Source organism: Capra hircus, chromosome 14, assembly GCF_001704415.2.
Source record: "Capra hircus breed San Clemente chromosome 14, ASM170441v1, whole genome shotgun sequence".
Lineage (NCBI taxonomy): Eukaryota > Metazoa > Chordata > Mammalia > Artiodactyla > Bovidae > Capra > Capra hircus.
In genome coordinates this window covers 115,289-133,330 of record NC_030821.1, presented here as the reverse complement: position 1 = coordinate 133,330, position 18,042 = coordinate 115,289, and the positions used below count along the sequence as shown (strand labels likewise).

Below are 18,042 nucleotides of genomic sequence, written 5' to 3'. Positions count from 1 at the left end.
GTGTGGATACAAAACCTGACCGAGGGAACTTGTGAAGTGGGGGCAGGAGGCTGCCTGGGCCTGGGGCCAGCCCCGGGGTCTCACTATTCCTGCCTGGGCCGCAGGGGCCTCGGAGGCAGGGGAGCTGGCCTGCAGTGGGCACGTGGCTCCGTGAGGCTGGAAGGGGGCAGCACTGGACAAGAACGAACTCTGCTGTGTCCAGCTCAGGCCTTGGCTCTGCAAGAGCATTCCGTGCCATCCCCAGCTTTCAGGACTCCTCCCCGTCACGCGTGCAGCACGTACTATCCGTAACACTCACTCAGCAAAGCTAGGTACATTCCTTCCCTACAACTATACCAGCGAAACCTTCAGTTTTCCCAAAGTATGCCCACACGTATACAAATATGACTATATCTTAAAACATTAGGTAGCTGAGAATGTATTTTATAAATCAGTGTCTGAGATTCATCCTTTTAAATTGTTTCAGATCATCTTTCCAGGCATTATGGACATTTTCAAAGAAAATATAACTTAATTCAGGACTTGAAACAGTTATAAAGTTATCTTCATTGTCTCCTCTAACAAATGCAGGCTGATAAGCATACGGGGGAGACAGTCTCTGTCATTTCATAATCACTGAGGCAAAGATAAGTTTGTGGAGAGTACATTTTCTGGCAGAATGAGAAATAATGATTCTGGGACACCTATAATTGAAAATGGAATGTACTCACATAAAAATTATAGTGTTCAAAAAACTTGAAAACCACTAAATCCATTTTCAAAATTTTGTTTCCCCAGTGTTAGATGGATTAGGATAGAGCAGGGACTGATACAATGAAGACCTATGACACGGAGACATTGCTGAACAGTTGTTCACCCAACACATGTACATTATTTGGACTTCTCTGATGGCTCAGATTATATTATACAGTGGAAGTCAGAAATAGATTTAAGAGACTAGATCTGATAGAAAGACTGCCTGATGAACTATGGACGGAGGTTGGTGACATTGTACAGGAGACAGGGATCAAGACCATCCCCATAGAAAAGAAATGGCTGTCTGGGGAGGCCTTACAAATAGCTGTGAAAAGAAGAGAAGCAAAAAGCACAGGAGAAAAGGAAAGATATACCCATCTGAATGCAGAATTCCAAAGAATAGCAAGGAGAGATAAGAAAGTCTTCCTCAGTGATCAATGGAAAGAAATAGAGGAAAACAACAGAATGGGAAAGACTAGAGATCTCGTCAAGAAAATCAGAGATACCAAGGGAACATTTCATGCAAAGATGAGCTCAATAAAGGACAGAAATGGTATGGACCTAACAGAAGCAGAAGATATTAAGAAGAGGTGGCAAGAATACACAGAAGAACTGTACAAAAAAGAGCTTCACAACCCAGATAATCACGATGGTGTGATCACTCACCTAGAGCCAGACATCCTGGAATGTGAAGTCAAGTGGGCCTTAGAAAGCATCACTATGAACAAAGCTGGTGGAGGTGATGGAATTTCAGCTGAGCTATTTCAAATCCTGAAAGATGATGCTGTGAAAGTGCTGCACTCAATATGCCAGCAAATTGGGAAAACTCAGCAGTGGCCACAGGACTGGAAAAGGTCAGTTTTCATTCCAATCCCAAAGAAAGGCAATGCCAAAGAATGCTAAAACTACCACGCAATTGCATTCATCTCACACGCTAGTAAAGTAATGCTCAAAATTCTCCAAGTCAGAAGTGAACCGTGAACTTCCAGATGTTCAAGCTGGGTTTAGAAAAGGCAGAGGAACCAGAGATCAAATTGCCAACATCCACTAGATCATGGAAAAAGCAAGAGAGTTCCAGAAAAACATCTATTTCTGCTTGATTGACTATGCCAAAGCCTTTGACTGTGTGTATCACAATAAAGTATGGAAAATTCTGAAACAGATGGGAATACCAGACCACCTGACCTGCCTCTTGAGAAACCTATATGCAGGTCAGGAAGCGACAGTTAGAACTGGACATGGAACAACAGATTGGTTCCAAATAGGAAAAGGAATACATCAAGGCTGTATATTGTCACCCTGCTTATTTAACTTATATGCAGAGTACATCATGAAAAATGCTGGGCTGGAAGAAGCACAAGCTGGAATCAAGATTGCCGGGAGAAATATCAATAACCTCAGATATGCAGATGACACCACCCTTATGGCAGAAAGCGAAGAGGAACTCAAAAGCCTCTTGATGAAAGTGAAAGAGGAGAGTGAAAAAGTTGGCTTAAAGCTCAACATTCAGAAATGAAGATCATGGCATCTGGTCCCATCACTTCATGGCAAATAGATGGGGAAACAGTGGAAACAGTGTCAGACTTTATTTCGGGGGGCTCCAAAATCACTGCAGATGTTGACTGCAGCCATGAAATTAAAAGACATTTACTCCTTGGAAGGAAAGTTATTACCAACCTAGACAGCATATTGAAAAGCAGAGACATTACTTTGCCAACAAAGGTCCATCTAGTCAAGGCTATGGTTTTTCCTGTGGTCATGTATGGATGTGAGAGTTGGACTGTGAAGAAAGCTGAGCACCGAAGAATTGATGCTTTTGAACTGTGGTGTTGGAGAAGACTCTTGAGAGTTCCTTGGACTGCAAGGAGATCCAACCAGTCCATCCTAAAGGAGACCAGTCCTGGTGTTCATTGGAAGGATTGATGCTGAAACTGAAACTCCAGTACTTTGGCCCCCTCATGCGAAGAGCTGACTCATTGGAAAAGACTCTGATGCTGGGAGGGATTGCGGGCAGGAGGCGAAGGGGATGACAGAGGATGAGATGGCTGGATGGCATCACCGACTTGATGCACATGAATCTGGGTGAACTCTGGGAGTTGGTGATGGACAGGGAGGCCTGGTGTGCTGTGATTCATGGGGTCGCAAAGAGTCGGACACGACTGAGCAACTGAACTGAACTGAACTGAACTGAACTGAACTGAACTGAAGTGTCTCTACACTTAGGAGAAGGTGATGGCAACCCACTCCAGTGTTCTTGCCTGGAGAATCCCAGGGACGGAGGAGCTGGCGGGCTGCCATCTATGGGGTCGCACAGAGTCAGACACAACTGAAGCAACTTAGCAGTAGTAGCAAGTGTCTCTAACATTGGGCTTCCCATGTGGCTCCACATGAAAAAAACAAAAACAAAAAAACCCTGCCAATGCAGGAGATGCAGGGGACATGAGTTCAATCCCTGGGTTGGGAAGACCCCCCTGGAGGGGGACATGGCACCCTGCTCCAGAATCCTTGCCCGGGAAAAAAATCCCACGAACAGAGGAGCCTGTGGGAGCCACAGTCCCTGCACAAAGAGCCGGAACGACTGACTCAGTCTGCAAGCAGACGTCTGCTGCACATGGGAAAGTTTGAGAGCCAGCGTTAGGCTGTGCACCAGTGGCGATTGTGCCCTCCAGGGGACATCGGGCGATGTGTGGAGGCAGTTTGTCATTACAAGCAGGGACGGAGGATGCCACTTGTAGCCAGTGTGTAGAGGCCAGAGATACTGCCAACCATCCTACATTACAAAGGACTGACCCCGTCCACGACGTCCGTGGCATGAGGGTGAGAAACGCAACACTCCCCTTTGGTTCACTTGCTCTGACTTGTGCCCAAAGGGGCTGTGCAGTCAGCTACATAGAACCGCACGTCTCTCCGCTAACCTCACGCACGCAGAAATGAAGGGCCAGGTGAAGGTGGCCCAGGCTGCCTCACAGGGGTTCCCGGGGGTGACGTGCTCAACTTGACTGTGTCTGAACAGCCCTTCCGAGAGATCTGGGATGGAAATCTTCCATCATGCTTTCTTCTGAACACTTCAAGTCAGGAAATGAGACTCCAATGAAGCCCAAGTTGATACACCATGCCTTCTCCAAAGCAGTGAATGGCACCTGAGTGAATATTTGCATTTCTCTGCCTGGAGGGCATCTTTTGGGCAGTGGGTACTGGTGACCCTCCCCCTGGAATAGGGAATGGCTATCCTCTCCAGCATTCTTGCCTGGAGAACCCTGTGGACAGAGGAGCCTGGCGGGCTGCAGTCCATGGGTCTCAAGGAGTCGGACAGAACTGAAGCAGCTTAGCATGCATGCGCTGGTGACCCTCACAGAGGCAGCAGCAAGAGTATCCGAGAGGTAATACCCCTAGCAGTCAACCTTAATGAAAAGATGAGTTGGTGAAATAAGTTTTACTCCCTTCCTCACCTCTCATGGGACCTGGTACATTCCAGAGTGGCTAAGTGCTCACAGCGGGGTCTTTCTGGGTTCATGTCCATCACCGTCTTACACTCCTGCCCTACCACCAGTGTCTCCTGGGGTTCCATCCCAAATAAGACTCTTATACTGAGATGCTCATCTGAGGTTCTGCTTCTAGGGAACACAGAAATGAAACAAATCTTGAAATACGTGACACTATCAGATACGGAAGACACGGTGGAAAATGAAGTGGACAGAAAGGTACATAGATCAGAGTCAACAACGGTGCAAAAATGTATCTTCAAAAAGCCACTATTCACAGATTCATAGAGAGCAGCCAAGTCACTGCAGCCACAAAACAAGAGGATGCTATATATATAAGAATGAACAATGAGACCAAGAAAACGTGCTGGACTTAGCAACAGAACAGATAAAATTCCTGAAGATTCAATACAAGCGCTGCCGGTACAAGCCTAGTAACTGACCCTGAAAATGAACAAGCACAGCAGAGAACGGCCATCAGAGGGAAAGGTAACAGCAAAGGTTAGCTTCTTACTGGGTCAGTACAGAGGGTCCTGTATCCAGCCGCCAGGATTTGCACCCTGAGGGCAGGGACAACAGAGGAGAGGAACTCCAGACACAACACGAGAGCGCGTTCCAGAGCCGGAGCAAGGGAGCCTTCAGACCGCAGGTCCCAACCTACTCAGTAAATGGCCCCCTAAATGTCTTAGTTATTTTTCCTTCATGACATTCCCAGGCACAAAGAAATACCTAACAATTCGATTTATTAAGTAGCTAAGTCCTAACAACATAGTACATCTTTGAAAAAAATGAAAGGGTGAGTCGTCCAGTCATGTCTGACTGTTTGTGACCCCATGGACTATAGGCCCGCCAGGCTCCTCTGCCCACGGGATACTCCAGGCAAGAACACTGGAGTCATTCATCTCCTTCTCCAAGAGATCTTCCCGACCTAGGGATTGAACCCAGATCTCCTGCATTGCAGGTAGATTCTTCATATTTTATCATCTCTGAATTGGGGACTGGCCTTAAAGTTTCTGAAGGCCCGGATGGAAACCAAGTTCTCACATAGCCTATTTATAATTTTTCCTCTCATTCATCGAGGGCCGTCCCAATCTGAGGACACTGCCTAAGTACTTGTGAACATTCACACTGACATTCTAAATTTAGATCTAAATATTTATTAGAACCAGCTTGCAACTCAGGGCTTCCCTCGTGGTTCAGCAGCAGACAATCCACCTGCCAATGCCAGAGAGGCAGGCTCAGTTCCGGGCTTGGGAAGACCCCCCGGAGGAGGGCTTGGCAGCTCACTGCAGTTCTTGCCTGGGAAATTCCATGGACAGAGGAGCCTGGTGGTCTACAGTCCATGGAGTCACAAAGAACTGGACGTGACTTAGTGACCTTGCAATCAGCATCACAGGGGATGTGTTTTCCCTCTTTCCTCCAGCACCAAGTTAGATGAGCCCCTCTGTTGTCCCTATCTGTGATGGCTTAATTTCCATCTAACCCTGAACTGAAGGCATAACACTCTGGTGTCCCAATTTTAAACAGGTGTCCTGTAAGACTCCCCATCTTAGTTTTTTCTTTCCTAAGGATACATAAATTTATCTTCCACTGGATGGTCTCTTGGATTCCACAAAATACAGTACTAAATAACAGAAGTAAAAAAAACAAAAACAAAAAACTAAAGTATATTTTTATTTAGTAACAGTTATATACTTTACATTTTTAAATAAAAAACACTTGGGTTTCTTTGGGCTAATAAGATCTTGGCATTCCTATAATTACTAGAAAAATTTTCAAAGAGTTTTGAATTTTGCTTTGTTGGTTAAATCCTTATTTGCCCACTATCCCTTCACAAAACACTTTTCTGCATGTTCCTGCATATCAGCATTTTAAGACACAGTTCACATTTTCCCACTAAAAACCACAGCAGCCTACGCTGCCATTCGGTTGAAGGAAAGTATCTGATGCGACTGAAAATCATCAATGAAACACACTCTTGTGGGATCGTAACTCACCCCACGTGGCAAATGAGCTCCGCTAGGCCACCTCTTACATCAGCCAGTCTCCTGGCACGGTGAACCCCAAACTGTGCCCTGTGCCTGCATTACAGAACCTGTGATTGAGCCCTCCATCCAGAAATGAGACTTGGCTAAGCATGAGGTCTGACATGCTGCATGGCCAGTCTCACTTAGTGCAGACTACGTTCTCGGCACTGAGCTAACCACTTCACACACGCAACCACTCTCCTCCTCACGATGAACCTACTGGTTAAGAAACTGAGGCTTGTCGTTAAATACCTTGCACAAGACCACAAGCTAGAAAGCGGCTGCATGCAAATTTAAGCCGACTCTCTAAACCACTGCTTTTTACCTCTTTGAGAAAAAAAAATTGCAACAGGAAGAAACAAGGGCAGTCTGAACAGCAACGCAAACTGGACATGCCAGCTGCAGCCGTCCTCAGCGGCTGCTGGGCTTCAGTCACAGCTGCTCGCATGGCTGCACATGCTGACCCTTCAGTCCCCAGTGAGGAGAGGCAGTTTCGAAAAGTGCTGAGCTGAAGTATGGGTCATCCTTTTAATGTCCATGATAACCACTATTAATCATGAACTTTTCTATCTTGTCTACTTCATGTTGGGGACGGGGCTCATTTGCGTGGGTCTGTTAGGACACTTATTTCACGGTGCACATTTTCTCAGAGGTCTCACTCTGCAGGCCAGAGCTAAAGGCAAGTGCTATTATAGATCAAAGCCAGTGAAGTGTGTAATGAGGTTTAGTATATAAAACGCGTTATAAACGTGGGGGAAAATTCTGGCTTTTCTTTACCATTAACTGCTTTGAAATGCATCATCTGAAGTAGAATTCTCAGTAGGCCACAGGCTGCCAGAGAGGAACTTCCCCTCCACACAGACCACCGGCAGCCTTGGTTAGATGTGTTTCACAAATGTAGACCCTGTGCAATGAGCTATTTTTAACACATACGCCAAGCTATGTGTTAAAATGCACCACTGAACGAGAGGAGCAACCCCTCGCTCCGCAGAAAGAAGGAACTAAAAGATCAGCTTCACTTACGGAATATGGTCTGAATTCTCAGACTGATACAGAAGCTGAAAAAAGAAACAGTTAAAATACCGAAGCAGACAGTTTTCATCTCCCGCAGTAGAAAGTGTTCTTACTTGTTCGGACACGGAGGCCCCTGAGCCACAGTGGGGCAACGGCAAAACGGCCCTATATGCAGCGTGAAAAGGATGGCTGCCCTTTCCCATCACTTGTGAAATCGCGTCTGGCTACCCTTTGTTAACTGTCTTCCAAGACTGGTCTATGTTAAGTAAGCACTTCCTGGGTTTATAAAGCCCTTTCTTCACGCCTCTTCTCTACAGGGAAAGGGACGGTTTCCTTATCAGACGCCAAATGCTTACTGCCATAGTCTAACAGCATGAGAGCTGGAGGATGGGAGTCGTGAAAAAGGGGCATTGTGACGTCCCCAAATCCTTTCTCTCTCTCCCTCCTTCCTTCTGCCTGTCCTGCCATTCTTCCCTCCCTAACACATTTTAACAGCTGAACGTGTGTCAGGTACATGCATGAATGCTCAGCCACTCTCCTCCGTCCATAGGATTCTCCAGGCAAGAGCACTGGAGCGGGTCGCTGTTTCCTGCTCCAGGGAACTTCCCGACCCAGGGATCGAACCTAGGTCTCCTGCAGTGTAGACAGACGCTTTACCGTCTGAGCCACCAGGGAAGTCACTCAGTCACTCAGTCATGTCCAATTCTTTGCCTGCCAGGCTCCTCCGTCCATGGGATTCTCCAGGCAAGAGCACTGGAGCGGGTCGCTGTTTCCTGCTCCAGGGAACTTCCCGACCCAGGGATCGAACCTAGGTCTCCTGCAGTGTAGACAGACGCTTTACCGTCTGAGCCACCAGGGAAGTCACTCAGTCACTCAGTCATGTCCAATTCTTTGCCCGCCAGGCTCCTCTGTCCATGGGATTCTCCAGGCAAGAGCACTGGAGCGGGTCGCTGTTTCCTGCTCCAGGGAACTTCCTGACCCAGGGATCGAACCTAGGTCTCCTGCAGTGTAGACAGACGCTTTACCGTCTGAGCCACCAGGGAAGTCACTCAGTCACTCAGTCATGTCCAATTCTTTGCCCGCCAGGCTCCTCCGTCCATGGGATTCTCCAGGCAAGAGCACTGGAGCGGGTCGCTGTTTCCTGCTCCAGGGAACTTCCCGACCCAGGGATCGAACCTAGGTCTCCTGCAGTGTAGACAGACGCTTTACCGTCTGAGCCACCAGGGAAGTCACTCAGTCACTCAGTCATGTCCAATTCTTTGCCCGCCAGGCTCCTCTGTCCATGGGATTCTCCAGGCAAGAATACTGGAGTGGGTTGCTGGCTCCTCCTCCAGGGCATCTTCCTGGCCCAGAGACTGAACCTGAGTCTCTTCCACCTTCTGCATTGGCAGGCGAATTCTTTACTACTGTGCCACCTGGGAAGCCCAGTGTATGCCAGGTACTATTGCTTTATATGCTGGAGTAAAAACCACCCTTTGTCTTACTAATCTCCACTACTACACATGCATGTATGTTAAGCTGCTTCAGTTGTGTCTGACTCTGCAACCCTATGGATGGGAGCCCACCAGGCTTCCCTGTCCATGCGCTTCTCAAGGCAAGAATACTGGAGTGGGTTGCCACGCCCTCCTCCAGGGAATCCTCCCGATTCAGAGATCAAACTTGGGTCTCTTGTGTCTCTTGCACTGACAGGGGCAATCTTTACCACTAGCTCCACCTTGGAAGCCCTCCAAGTACTGCACAATCAGTCTTAAATGTCCTGCCTCCCTGCTTACTGCAAGGAGAAGCCACGTCTTATTCCTTTGAGGCTTCTCCTAGCCCCTGCATGATGTCTTGGGCCGGTGTCAGCGTGCAGCAGAAAAGCGGACGGAGTGTTAGATAACCTGATTTCCATCTCCATCACTGACAAGGTACCTGGGACCAGTCACACAACCCTGGCATTTCCACTTCCTCCTGTACAGAAGGGGAATTATAACAGCTGTCCACTCATCCGCAAAGGGGTGACCTGGAGACAGAATCATAATGCAGTGAAGCCCCTCCACACACCTAAGTCCTGCTCAGGGAGGCGCCCCCAGGTATAGTTCGGGATCAGGTGCCCACACCCCAGGTGGCTGGGCGGGCGCAGGGGGCCACCCACCTCACTAGTCTTGCCAACTCCATGCCAGAAGCATGCTTGAGGGAGTGAGCTTCTGGAAATATGAAACCAAGCATGACATTTTCCTGCCTCGAACACCTCACCCTCAGAATGAAATCCGACTCTAAGAAGCCCTACCAGCCTCGACCCGGCTCGATCCTCTCGTCTTCTCTCACTCCTGCCCCTCAGCAAGGTCTAAAGGGTACATTCTTCCCACTCACACTCAGCTACAGCGGACGGCCAAGCTCTCTTTTGGGCTGAGGCCCTGGCCTTCCCCTAGCCCAAGAGGGGCTCAGCTTCCCTTCCCACAGGCAAGCACTGCAGCCCATAAAGCCCTTTGAAGTTCAAATTTGGGTCCAGCTCTGAGGCCATCTGCCAGCAAACTTGCTACCCTTCGCCTGCACCCCCCCTCCCTACCCCCCGCCTCCAGCACCGCAGAAAGTGGTGGAAGAGACACTTCAGCGACTCCCCACACCAAGCGCCCCGGGGAGGCGCTGAGGAACCAGCTTTGAGCGACAGGGCGAATGTCAACAACCGTCACACCTGAGTCCCCATTTTCTGAGTCCGGCTCCACAGGAGACTTTCGTATGCAAGGATGATTCTGCTCACCCCTCACCTCCACTCTCAGAACATTCTACACTCCCTGATCTCAACAAATTCTGAAGAAACTGACTTTATTGTTGCTTCAGCTACAAAAAGGTTGATATAGTTCGAATTATGATTTTACTATTAATATAAGGGCGAAAACCCTCCCCCACTCCCCCTCCTCCACCCAAAGCTTCCAAAGGCAATGGTGGGCCCTGCCCTACTCCAGAGGGTGCGCCCCTGGGGTCATGGGGCACAACGTCTGCACGGCTGGACGCAGAGTCTGTGTTCTCCACTCCCTAAAATGGGAAATGAGTCTGTAGTGTGAAGATTTCTGATCTTAACTTTGATGCACGTTTGGTTTGACACTGACGTAACGGGCATAGTTTATCCACTATTTAAAGTCTGAATTGCAGTTTAGTCTCTTTGCTCGCCGTGTGTCCAACAACGGAGGCTCCATCACATTGCAGGTGTGGGCCATATCGCGGCAGGTCCCTCTGGACAGCCAGACACTTGGGGATTAGGTTGGGGCTCACTGTCCATTCCTGCCTCCCCCTCTGGGTGGCCGCACAGTGACCGTTTCCAGGTCGTGGCTGCCGCCTGATGTCAGCACACGAGGAGCGCGAAGAGCATCTCGAGTCCAATAACTGATGGCGCTTGCACTGACTCAAGCAGACAGCTGAGGCAGAAGTCAGTGTCAGTCTCACCTTGAGCTTCTAAGCCTGACAGACCTGGATATCTTCTGTTAGCTGAAGCAAATAACCTGCTGTCTATCAACTTCAGTTTCCATTCAGTAAAATTAGCAACAGTAGCACTAGCCTCTAAGAATTACTCAAAGTGTAACAGCAACAAATGTAACAAATGCAGCCCCGAATATATTAAGTCAAGAGCTGCGAGCTGTTGCTGTGATCCCTTGCGCCCACAGCAATGGTCTCCTAAGGTCACAGTTCTATAGTACAAGAAAAATGAAAAATAAAATAAAAATTTAAAACTATAAACTCCGGTAGGGGAATAGGGAAAGCCTGCTCCTTAGAAGGAACAAGTTCGTCTTCATTTGAATCATAAAAATAATTAAGCACATCAGGCACTTGATATACAACCCCTGCTTCCTTTAAGAAAACGCTCAGAGTGCTCTTCCTTTGGCAGCCCAGTAAATAAACATTTACTTATTCTCATTTTTCAGAAGACACTGAGGCTCAGGGAGGTTAAGATCCTTCTACGACAGAGTCTAAGACTAGAATACAGGCACTGAAATTTTCTGGGCTTCATTTCAGAAGAAATGTAGCACTTGATTACATTACTAATGGTACAGTCCTCCGTACCATCAGCAGATGGACAGAGGAGCCGGGGGCTACAGTCCACAGGGCTGCCAAGAGTCGACGTGACTGATAGAGGCACACGCACACCATTAGTCCAGGCAGTGAGTCTCCACCAGGGGGCACATGTCATGAAATGAGCAAGGCATCAGCATTGGTTGAAGAACTCAACTAGTCTCCATCTGCTCCCTCGAAAAACCAGAAAAAGTAATCTAAGTTTAAAAAAAAGTCTTTGCCATATAAATATATATTTAATGCAGCCCCTTAGCCCTCTCATCCAACTAGATTCCATCGGCACAGTCTTTCCTGTGTAGAAATTCTGGAATCAAGATGGCATTTCCGTGCAGGAGCAGTGGACAGGTGAGCTTTAAAAGCACTTCTGGTGGTTCTGGTAAGCCCCTTCAGCTGGGAGCCCTGTGCTAGTACTAGGCAAGCTACCAGAGAAGTGGTGTGCTGTTTGAGCTGATGATATATGGCCAAGCCCACCTCATTTAGGATCAATACTCTCAGAAGAACAGATACTGTTTTGGTGGGGAGGGGGTTTCTGGTTTATCTTAATAGCAGTTGATTTCTGAACACTCAGGCTTAGAATAAGACTGCTGCCCAAACAAAGCCCAGGTGGGTCTTGTCCAGGAAGCCCACAAGTCTTCCCCTAAAGCTCCTGCCTGGAACGCACAACGATCTGTTGTAAGACTGTTATATTTAGAGGTTTTTACAAAACTCACTTTTCAGTTGCAGCACCAAAAAAATTCAGACAACTGCTTGAATTATTTTCTTGACTAAATTTATTTTTAACTCCCGGAATCATATTTTCTTCCTCTTCAGAGGAGAGGTAGATTTTTTAATTTATTTCTTTGCTAAGTCACTATTCACTAAATTGAAACAGAGGGGGAATAAAACAAAAGACATAATCAAGGGCAGTGCCTGAAATAGGAACGACCTGCCTTTGTGCCCCCTGATATTCTGCAGTAATACTGCAAGCCGAGCAGGTGTCCAGCCGTTTATAGTCCAAACTACACTTGCTCCAGATTCCACCTGCCCCTTGTCACACAAGCCAACACACACTTGAATCAAGAAACTTTTTTCTGTTTACTTATGTTAATCATCAAGCCAAGGCAAATAGCCTTCTACTTTCTGGATCCCGGGCAGCAATTGAATATGAAGACATCACAAACACTCTAGACAAACAAGGGTTGGGGTAACCTTCTGTATTCTAGGCCAGGAAGTGGGCCACCGTGGACCAGAGCCGCATCAGCTGTTACAGGGAAGAGCAGTTGGTTTCCAAACTTCAAACTTTCTCGGTTTCACAGGCCGCACTGCAACTGATGAGCAGGAAATCGACTCAAGGTCTTAAATTAGGACTTAAATCAACCACCAGTTTACAAGGTCTCAGCTGAAACATTCCGTTTCAATGGCCATGGTTTCATTTATTCATTTACTCAGCCGGCATGACATGGAGCTCAAGGGAGAGGACCCATAATCAAATAAAAGCCCCCAGACAGCTCAGTCTACAGTGTGGGGGCAGCTGGCTAAACAGACACTTACATGTCACACGAGGTGTGTACTCCGCAGCTGAGCGGCAGACAGGGACACAGAGGGAGAGACGGGAGCACAGTTGTGGCAGGAAAGACGCCCACCCCCTCAGCGCCCCCACCGCCCCTCTGTGCACAGACGGACACAAAGCCACACCAGGACACACGCCGCAGACCATCCTACTCACACTCTGTAACAGCGGGAACGGGGCCTTCAGGTCTCAAGAGAGGAGGTGCTAAGACACTTCACGGAACAGGGGAAACTGTTTACAAACGTAAAGTTGATTCCACAGCACTGCGAGGGGGTGCAGGGGAAACATGGGGAAAACTCAGGCAGGGAAAAACACTCCAGCAGCCCTCCACCCAGAGCGACCTGGAATCCAGACCGACCGGCCAGGCACCTGGCAGCAGAAGCAAACTTCTGCCTGAAGCTGCGGCACGCCTCCCGGCCCTTGGCGCCACTCGCCAGGAGCCCCGTTCCCAATCTGGAAGGAGGGAAGCCGGGAAGGGTGGTGGGAGTGCCGGCATTCACACGTGGCCGCCTCTCTCGGGCCCCTGTGAGACTCAAACCCCCACCGCCTTTTTTACGCCGGGCTGCCCAGGCTTCTGAGAGAAAATCGTGCCCGAGCAGAGTCGCGATCACTCGGTGAGCCGGCTCCGTAACGTGGCCGTCAACCCCTCACCGCCAGCTTCACCTGCAGCCCCTACACGACACCGGGATTTCGCGCGGATAAAAACGAGGCAAAGTGCAGGCCGCCCCCCGTCCTCTGCCGGGCAATGGGTAGGGGCTCAAGAAAGCTCGCTCGCCCGGCCCTTCCCTCCAGCCCTGCCAGGTCGACACCTGGCACGACCCTGGGGTGGAGGCGAGTTGCCCCCAGGAGGGTAGAAGTTGTCGCAACTCCGCGCGCTGCGGCCTCGGGAGAGCGGCTGCAGGCGGGGGGGGGGGGGGGGGCGCGCACCGGGCGGGGGTGGGGGGAGGCAGGTGGAGGGGCGCGCGCACCCCGAGCCGCGCGCCCCGCGACGGGCCCTCACCTTCCAGCAGCACCTCGCGGCCCGCGCGCTTCAGCGCCTGCACCGCCTCATCGTGGGTGGCGTCGCGCAGGTCGGCGCCGTTCACCGAGAGGATGGCGTCGCCCACGTAGAGCGCCTGGGTCTGGTCGGCCGCCAGCCCCTTGAAGATCTTGCTGATGAGAATGGGCATCTTGTTCTCCTTGCCGCCCTTGATGCTGATGCCCAGCCCGCCCAGCTCCTGCTTCAGCACCTTCACGCCGCGCTTCTGGCTGCACACGGCCTCGGGCACCCGCTCGGGCGGGTCGGTGAAGGCGGTGCGCACCCCGGCGGCCGCCTCCGCGGGCCCCGCGCCCCGGCGGGACGAGGCTCCGGCGGCCGCCCCGAGGCCGTTGGCCGCGCCGTCCTCGCAGCTCAGCAGCAGGGCGTCCTCGCCCAAGTTCACCAGAACTTTGTGCCAGCGGTCCCGCACCAGAACTTCCAGCAGCCCGCTGCGCGGCGCGCGGCCGCCCCCGCCGGCCGGCCCCGCCGCTACCGCCATCTTTCCGGCATTCTCCAACGCGCGCCCGCGGGGCAAAGTGCGGGGGGCCGCGCGGGGAGCGACGAGCGCGCGGGGGGAAAGCCGCGAGGGCCGCGCGGGGAGCGACGAGCGCGCCTGCGGGGAGGACGCGGCTCCGCTCCGGACTCGCCGAGCCGCCCCGCGCGAGCTGACGGCCGCGCTCGGGCCGGCCCCCGGCCTGATCTGGGCGGGGTGGAGCGACCTAAAAGGAGAGAGGAACGGGAGGGAGGAAAGAGCCAGCTGCGAAACCGCGACCGAGGGGGCGGGACGGCTGCGCGCCGGGCGGGGCCGGGCGGGGCCGCGGCCGCTCACCTGTCCCGCCGCCGCCCCCCGCGCGCGCGAGCCGCCCCGGGGGCCCCCACGCTGTCCCCGGGACCCCACGCAGCCCCGGCCCTCTCCTCTCCCCGCCCCGCCCCGGGGACCCCACCCCGCTCCAGGGACCCCACGCCCTCTCTGGGACCCCGCCCCGCCCCGGGGACTCCCCACCCTGTCCCGAGGACCCCACCCCGCTCCAGGGACCCCGCCCCGCCCCGAGGACCCCCCCACCCTGCCCCGGGGACCCCACCCTGCTCCAGGGACCCCACGCCGTCCCCGGGACCCCACGCAGCCCCGGCCCTCTCCTCTCCCCGCCCCGCCCCGGGGACCCCACCCCGCTCCAGGGACCCCACCCCGCCCCCGCTCCAGGGACCCCACGCAGCCCCGGCCCTCTCCTCTCCCCGCCCCGCCCCGGGGACCCCACCCCGCTCCAGGGACCCCACGCCCTCTCTGGGACCCCGCCCCGCCCCGCCCCGGGACCCCCACCCTGTCCCGAGGACCCCACCCCGCTCCAGGGACCCCGCCCCGCCCCGAGGACCCCCCCACCCTGCCCCGGGGACCCCACCCTGCTCCAGGGACCCCACGCCGTCCCCGGGACCCCACGCAGCCCCGGCCCTCTCCTCTCCCCGCCCCGCCCCGGGGACCCCACCCCGCTCCAGGGACCCCACGCAGCCCCGGCCCTTTCCTCGCCCAACCCCGCCCTGGGGACCCCACCCGCTCCAGGGACCCCACGCCCTCTCTCCGGGACCCCGCCCCGAGGACCCCCACCCTGCCCCGGGGACCCCACCTCGCTCCAGGGACCCCACGCCGTCCCCGGGACCCCACGCAGCCCCGGCCCTCTCCTCTCTCCGCCCTGCCCCGTGGACCCCACGCCGCCCCGAGGACCGCACGCAGCCCCGGCCCTACCCCGGGGCGCTCGCTGCCTCACGCGGTCTGGGTGTCTGGCGACTTCCCCCCGGACGTTCCCAAGCCCCCGCCCCCCTCACACCCTCTGCCGGATGGCCCCTCCGTCCGAACTCCAGCCGAATCTAGATTCAAGCCTCCTCGCTTCCTCGTCTTGCCCAGGTCTTACTTGTCTCTCCTCTCTGCCGGGACGCCCAGGTGGACTCAGAGCCCCCAGGTTCCCCGAGAGTCACGAGGGAAAGGCTGGCCTATGAATCCCAAGTGAAACGTCAGCATAACCCGATTGCGGGACACCGTCTTTAAAGGCAGGACATCTTTGTGCCGGGTCTTGGGAGACCTGTCTCCACCTGCCCCAGGCCCCAGGGACAGATGCTCTTCCAGCCCTAGCGGAATATATGCTCTCTGCTTCTGACCTATCTCCCTACCCGCCAGGCCACCCCAGCTGCTTCCTGTGACTCTCTTTATTCCGAAGATCCAACAGAGAAAGTCCATCTTAAAGAACGCAGTTGTAATGGACTGTGTCTCCAAACTTTCTTTATGGGTGACTTATTTGCAGCTTAAGCTGCGTTTTTCCTGGGATGAGACATTATAATCCCTGGTCACCTTCCCAGTGGTAAGGTAAGCACTGGAAATGCCAAGGTAACCCTTAGATGAATCTTCCAGAACCAGCCTAGTCCTTGAAACTCCTCCAGTTCTCCTCCACCCACAGCAGGCCTCAGGGAGCTCTGGAAGTGCTTTACCTTTCCCAGTTATTAATACCTCCCTTTCCCACTTCCCTGTGCCCTCTCTCCAAAGCCAAACAAAAAGCTCACCAGTCCCAGAATTCCTAAAAGTACACCCGACCCAGCAAAGCGTCAGGAGGAAAGAAGTCTTAGGAACACATTTCCACTGGTGCATATCATCACTGAAACTTCTAACCCTTCCAGCATGACTCACAGTTTTAAGTAAGAATGTTTAAAAACCCAGACCAATCCCCAAAGATTGGGTGGTTGGTATTCCAGGATGGGACCCAGAATAGAATGGAAACACTGGATTTCTTCTTCTTTTTCTTGCAGTCACTGCAGGTGGGTCGAGGGGAAGGCTCAGATTTATACTTCACTGGATTTCTCTTTTGTTTTTTTTTGCAGTCACTGCAGGTCGAGGGGAAGGCTCAGATTTATACTTCTGTCTGCAGCGCCCTCATTTCCAGTACTGCCAACCCACCAGTGCTCTAGAGGCTGTTTATCCTCTCATTAGCAGCCCTCAGGCCCGACAGCACGGGCAGCGCCCTGCTGGGTGGGAAGCCCGATGGTCCCGCCCTCTGTTTAGAGGCTGAGGACGCAGGTCCGGAGCGTCTGCCAAGTGCGCTGAGATGGAGGTCGGCGCCAGAAGGCCAGTGTGATGATTTAGCAATCAAACCAGCTCTGCCCTGGGACTGACATCTCCATTCACGTTGCACCTGGATCTTGCCTCTGTGGTCGAGCGATGTCAGAGACCCAGGCATAACTAGAAGTAATGTATTGATTTGTCATCAGAAATTGCGAGCTCTGGGATGGCAATTTCTCAGAATCCCCGAAATAAGCACATTTTTTCCGGGTAAGCAAACCTACGTGGGAAGGAGTAGGTTGCTTGTTGAAAGTGGCATCAGAAGCAGAGCAAATATTCATTATCATTAGGCCTAAGGCGTGCGTTGTCAGCCAGAGACGGCTTTGCCGGTGGAATTGGAATAACAGCCCTATTCTAAACGCTTTACACATGTCAGCTTAATCCTCCTGGGAATTCTTGGGATGACACCGCTTCCTATCATCATCACTCCTATGTCACAGGTGGGAGAGTGGAGGTGCAGAGTTTTGAAACTAGCCCTGGTCCTGTAGCTGATAGATGGCAGAGTCAGGGTACGAACCCAGGTGTGAAGAGCTTGGACTCCTCACCATCGTCCTCCGCTCTCCTGAAAAATGCTCAGACCCTGTCGGCCCCAGTGCTCAGCTTGCACTGAGGACAGCATGTCCACTGGGAGGGAGGCCCTGAGGGTCAGGCCCCTTCTCCTGGAAAGGTGCGGACTGCCCAGATGGCTCAGTGGTAAAGGGTCTGCCTGCCGATGCAGGAGACACAGGTTCGATTCCTGGGTGGGAAAGATCCCCCTGGAGAAGGAAGTGGCAACCCACTCCAGTATCCTCACCTCGCGGATAGAGGAGCCTGGCGGGCTATAGCCCAGAGGGTAGAATGGGCCAGACCGGACGTGGCATCTCAACAGCTAGCGAGGTGCAGCCAGCTTTGTCTCTGGACTCTCCCGCTCCCCAGGCTCAGAGGACACCCGCTCCCCTAGAGTTAGCGCATTCTTTTCTTCAGACGTGTTGATAGGTTAGAGCTGATGATGGCTGCGGTCTTGCTGGCTTAGAAGCCCTGTCTGATCCCTCAGACACCTCTGCACACCTGGCCCGATTAGGAAAGCTGCT

General features: G+C 52.6%; 1 protein-coding gene across 1 annotated transcript in view; it reads right to left on the bottom strand.

Annotated features, from left to right (window-relative positions):
• The window catches only part of SNTB1 (syntrophin beta 1), a 243,162-nt gene extending 228,590 nt beyond the window's left edge, over positions 1–14,572 (bottom strand). The window contains exon 1 of the mRNA XM_018058133.1: positions 13,855–14,572. Coding sequence (XP_017913622.1) covers positions 13,855–14,371 — 517 coding nt within the window. The 5' untranslated portion in view covers positions 14,372–14,572. The remainder of the gene's footprint in view (positions 1–13,854) is intronic.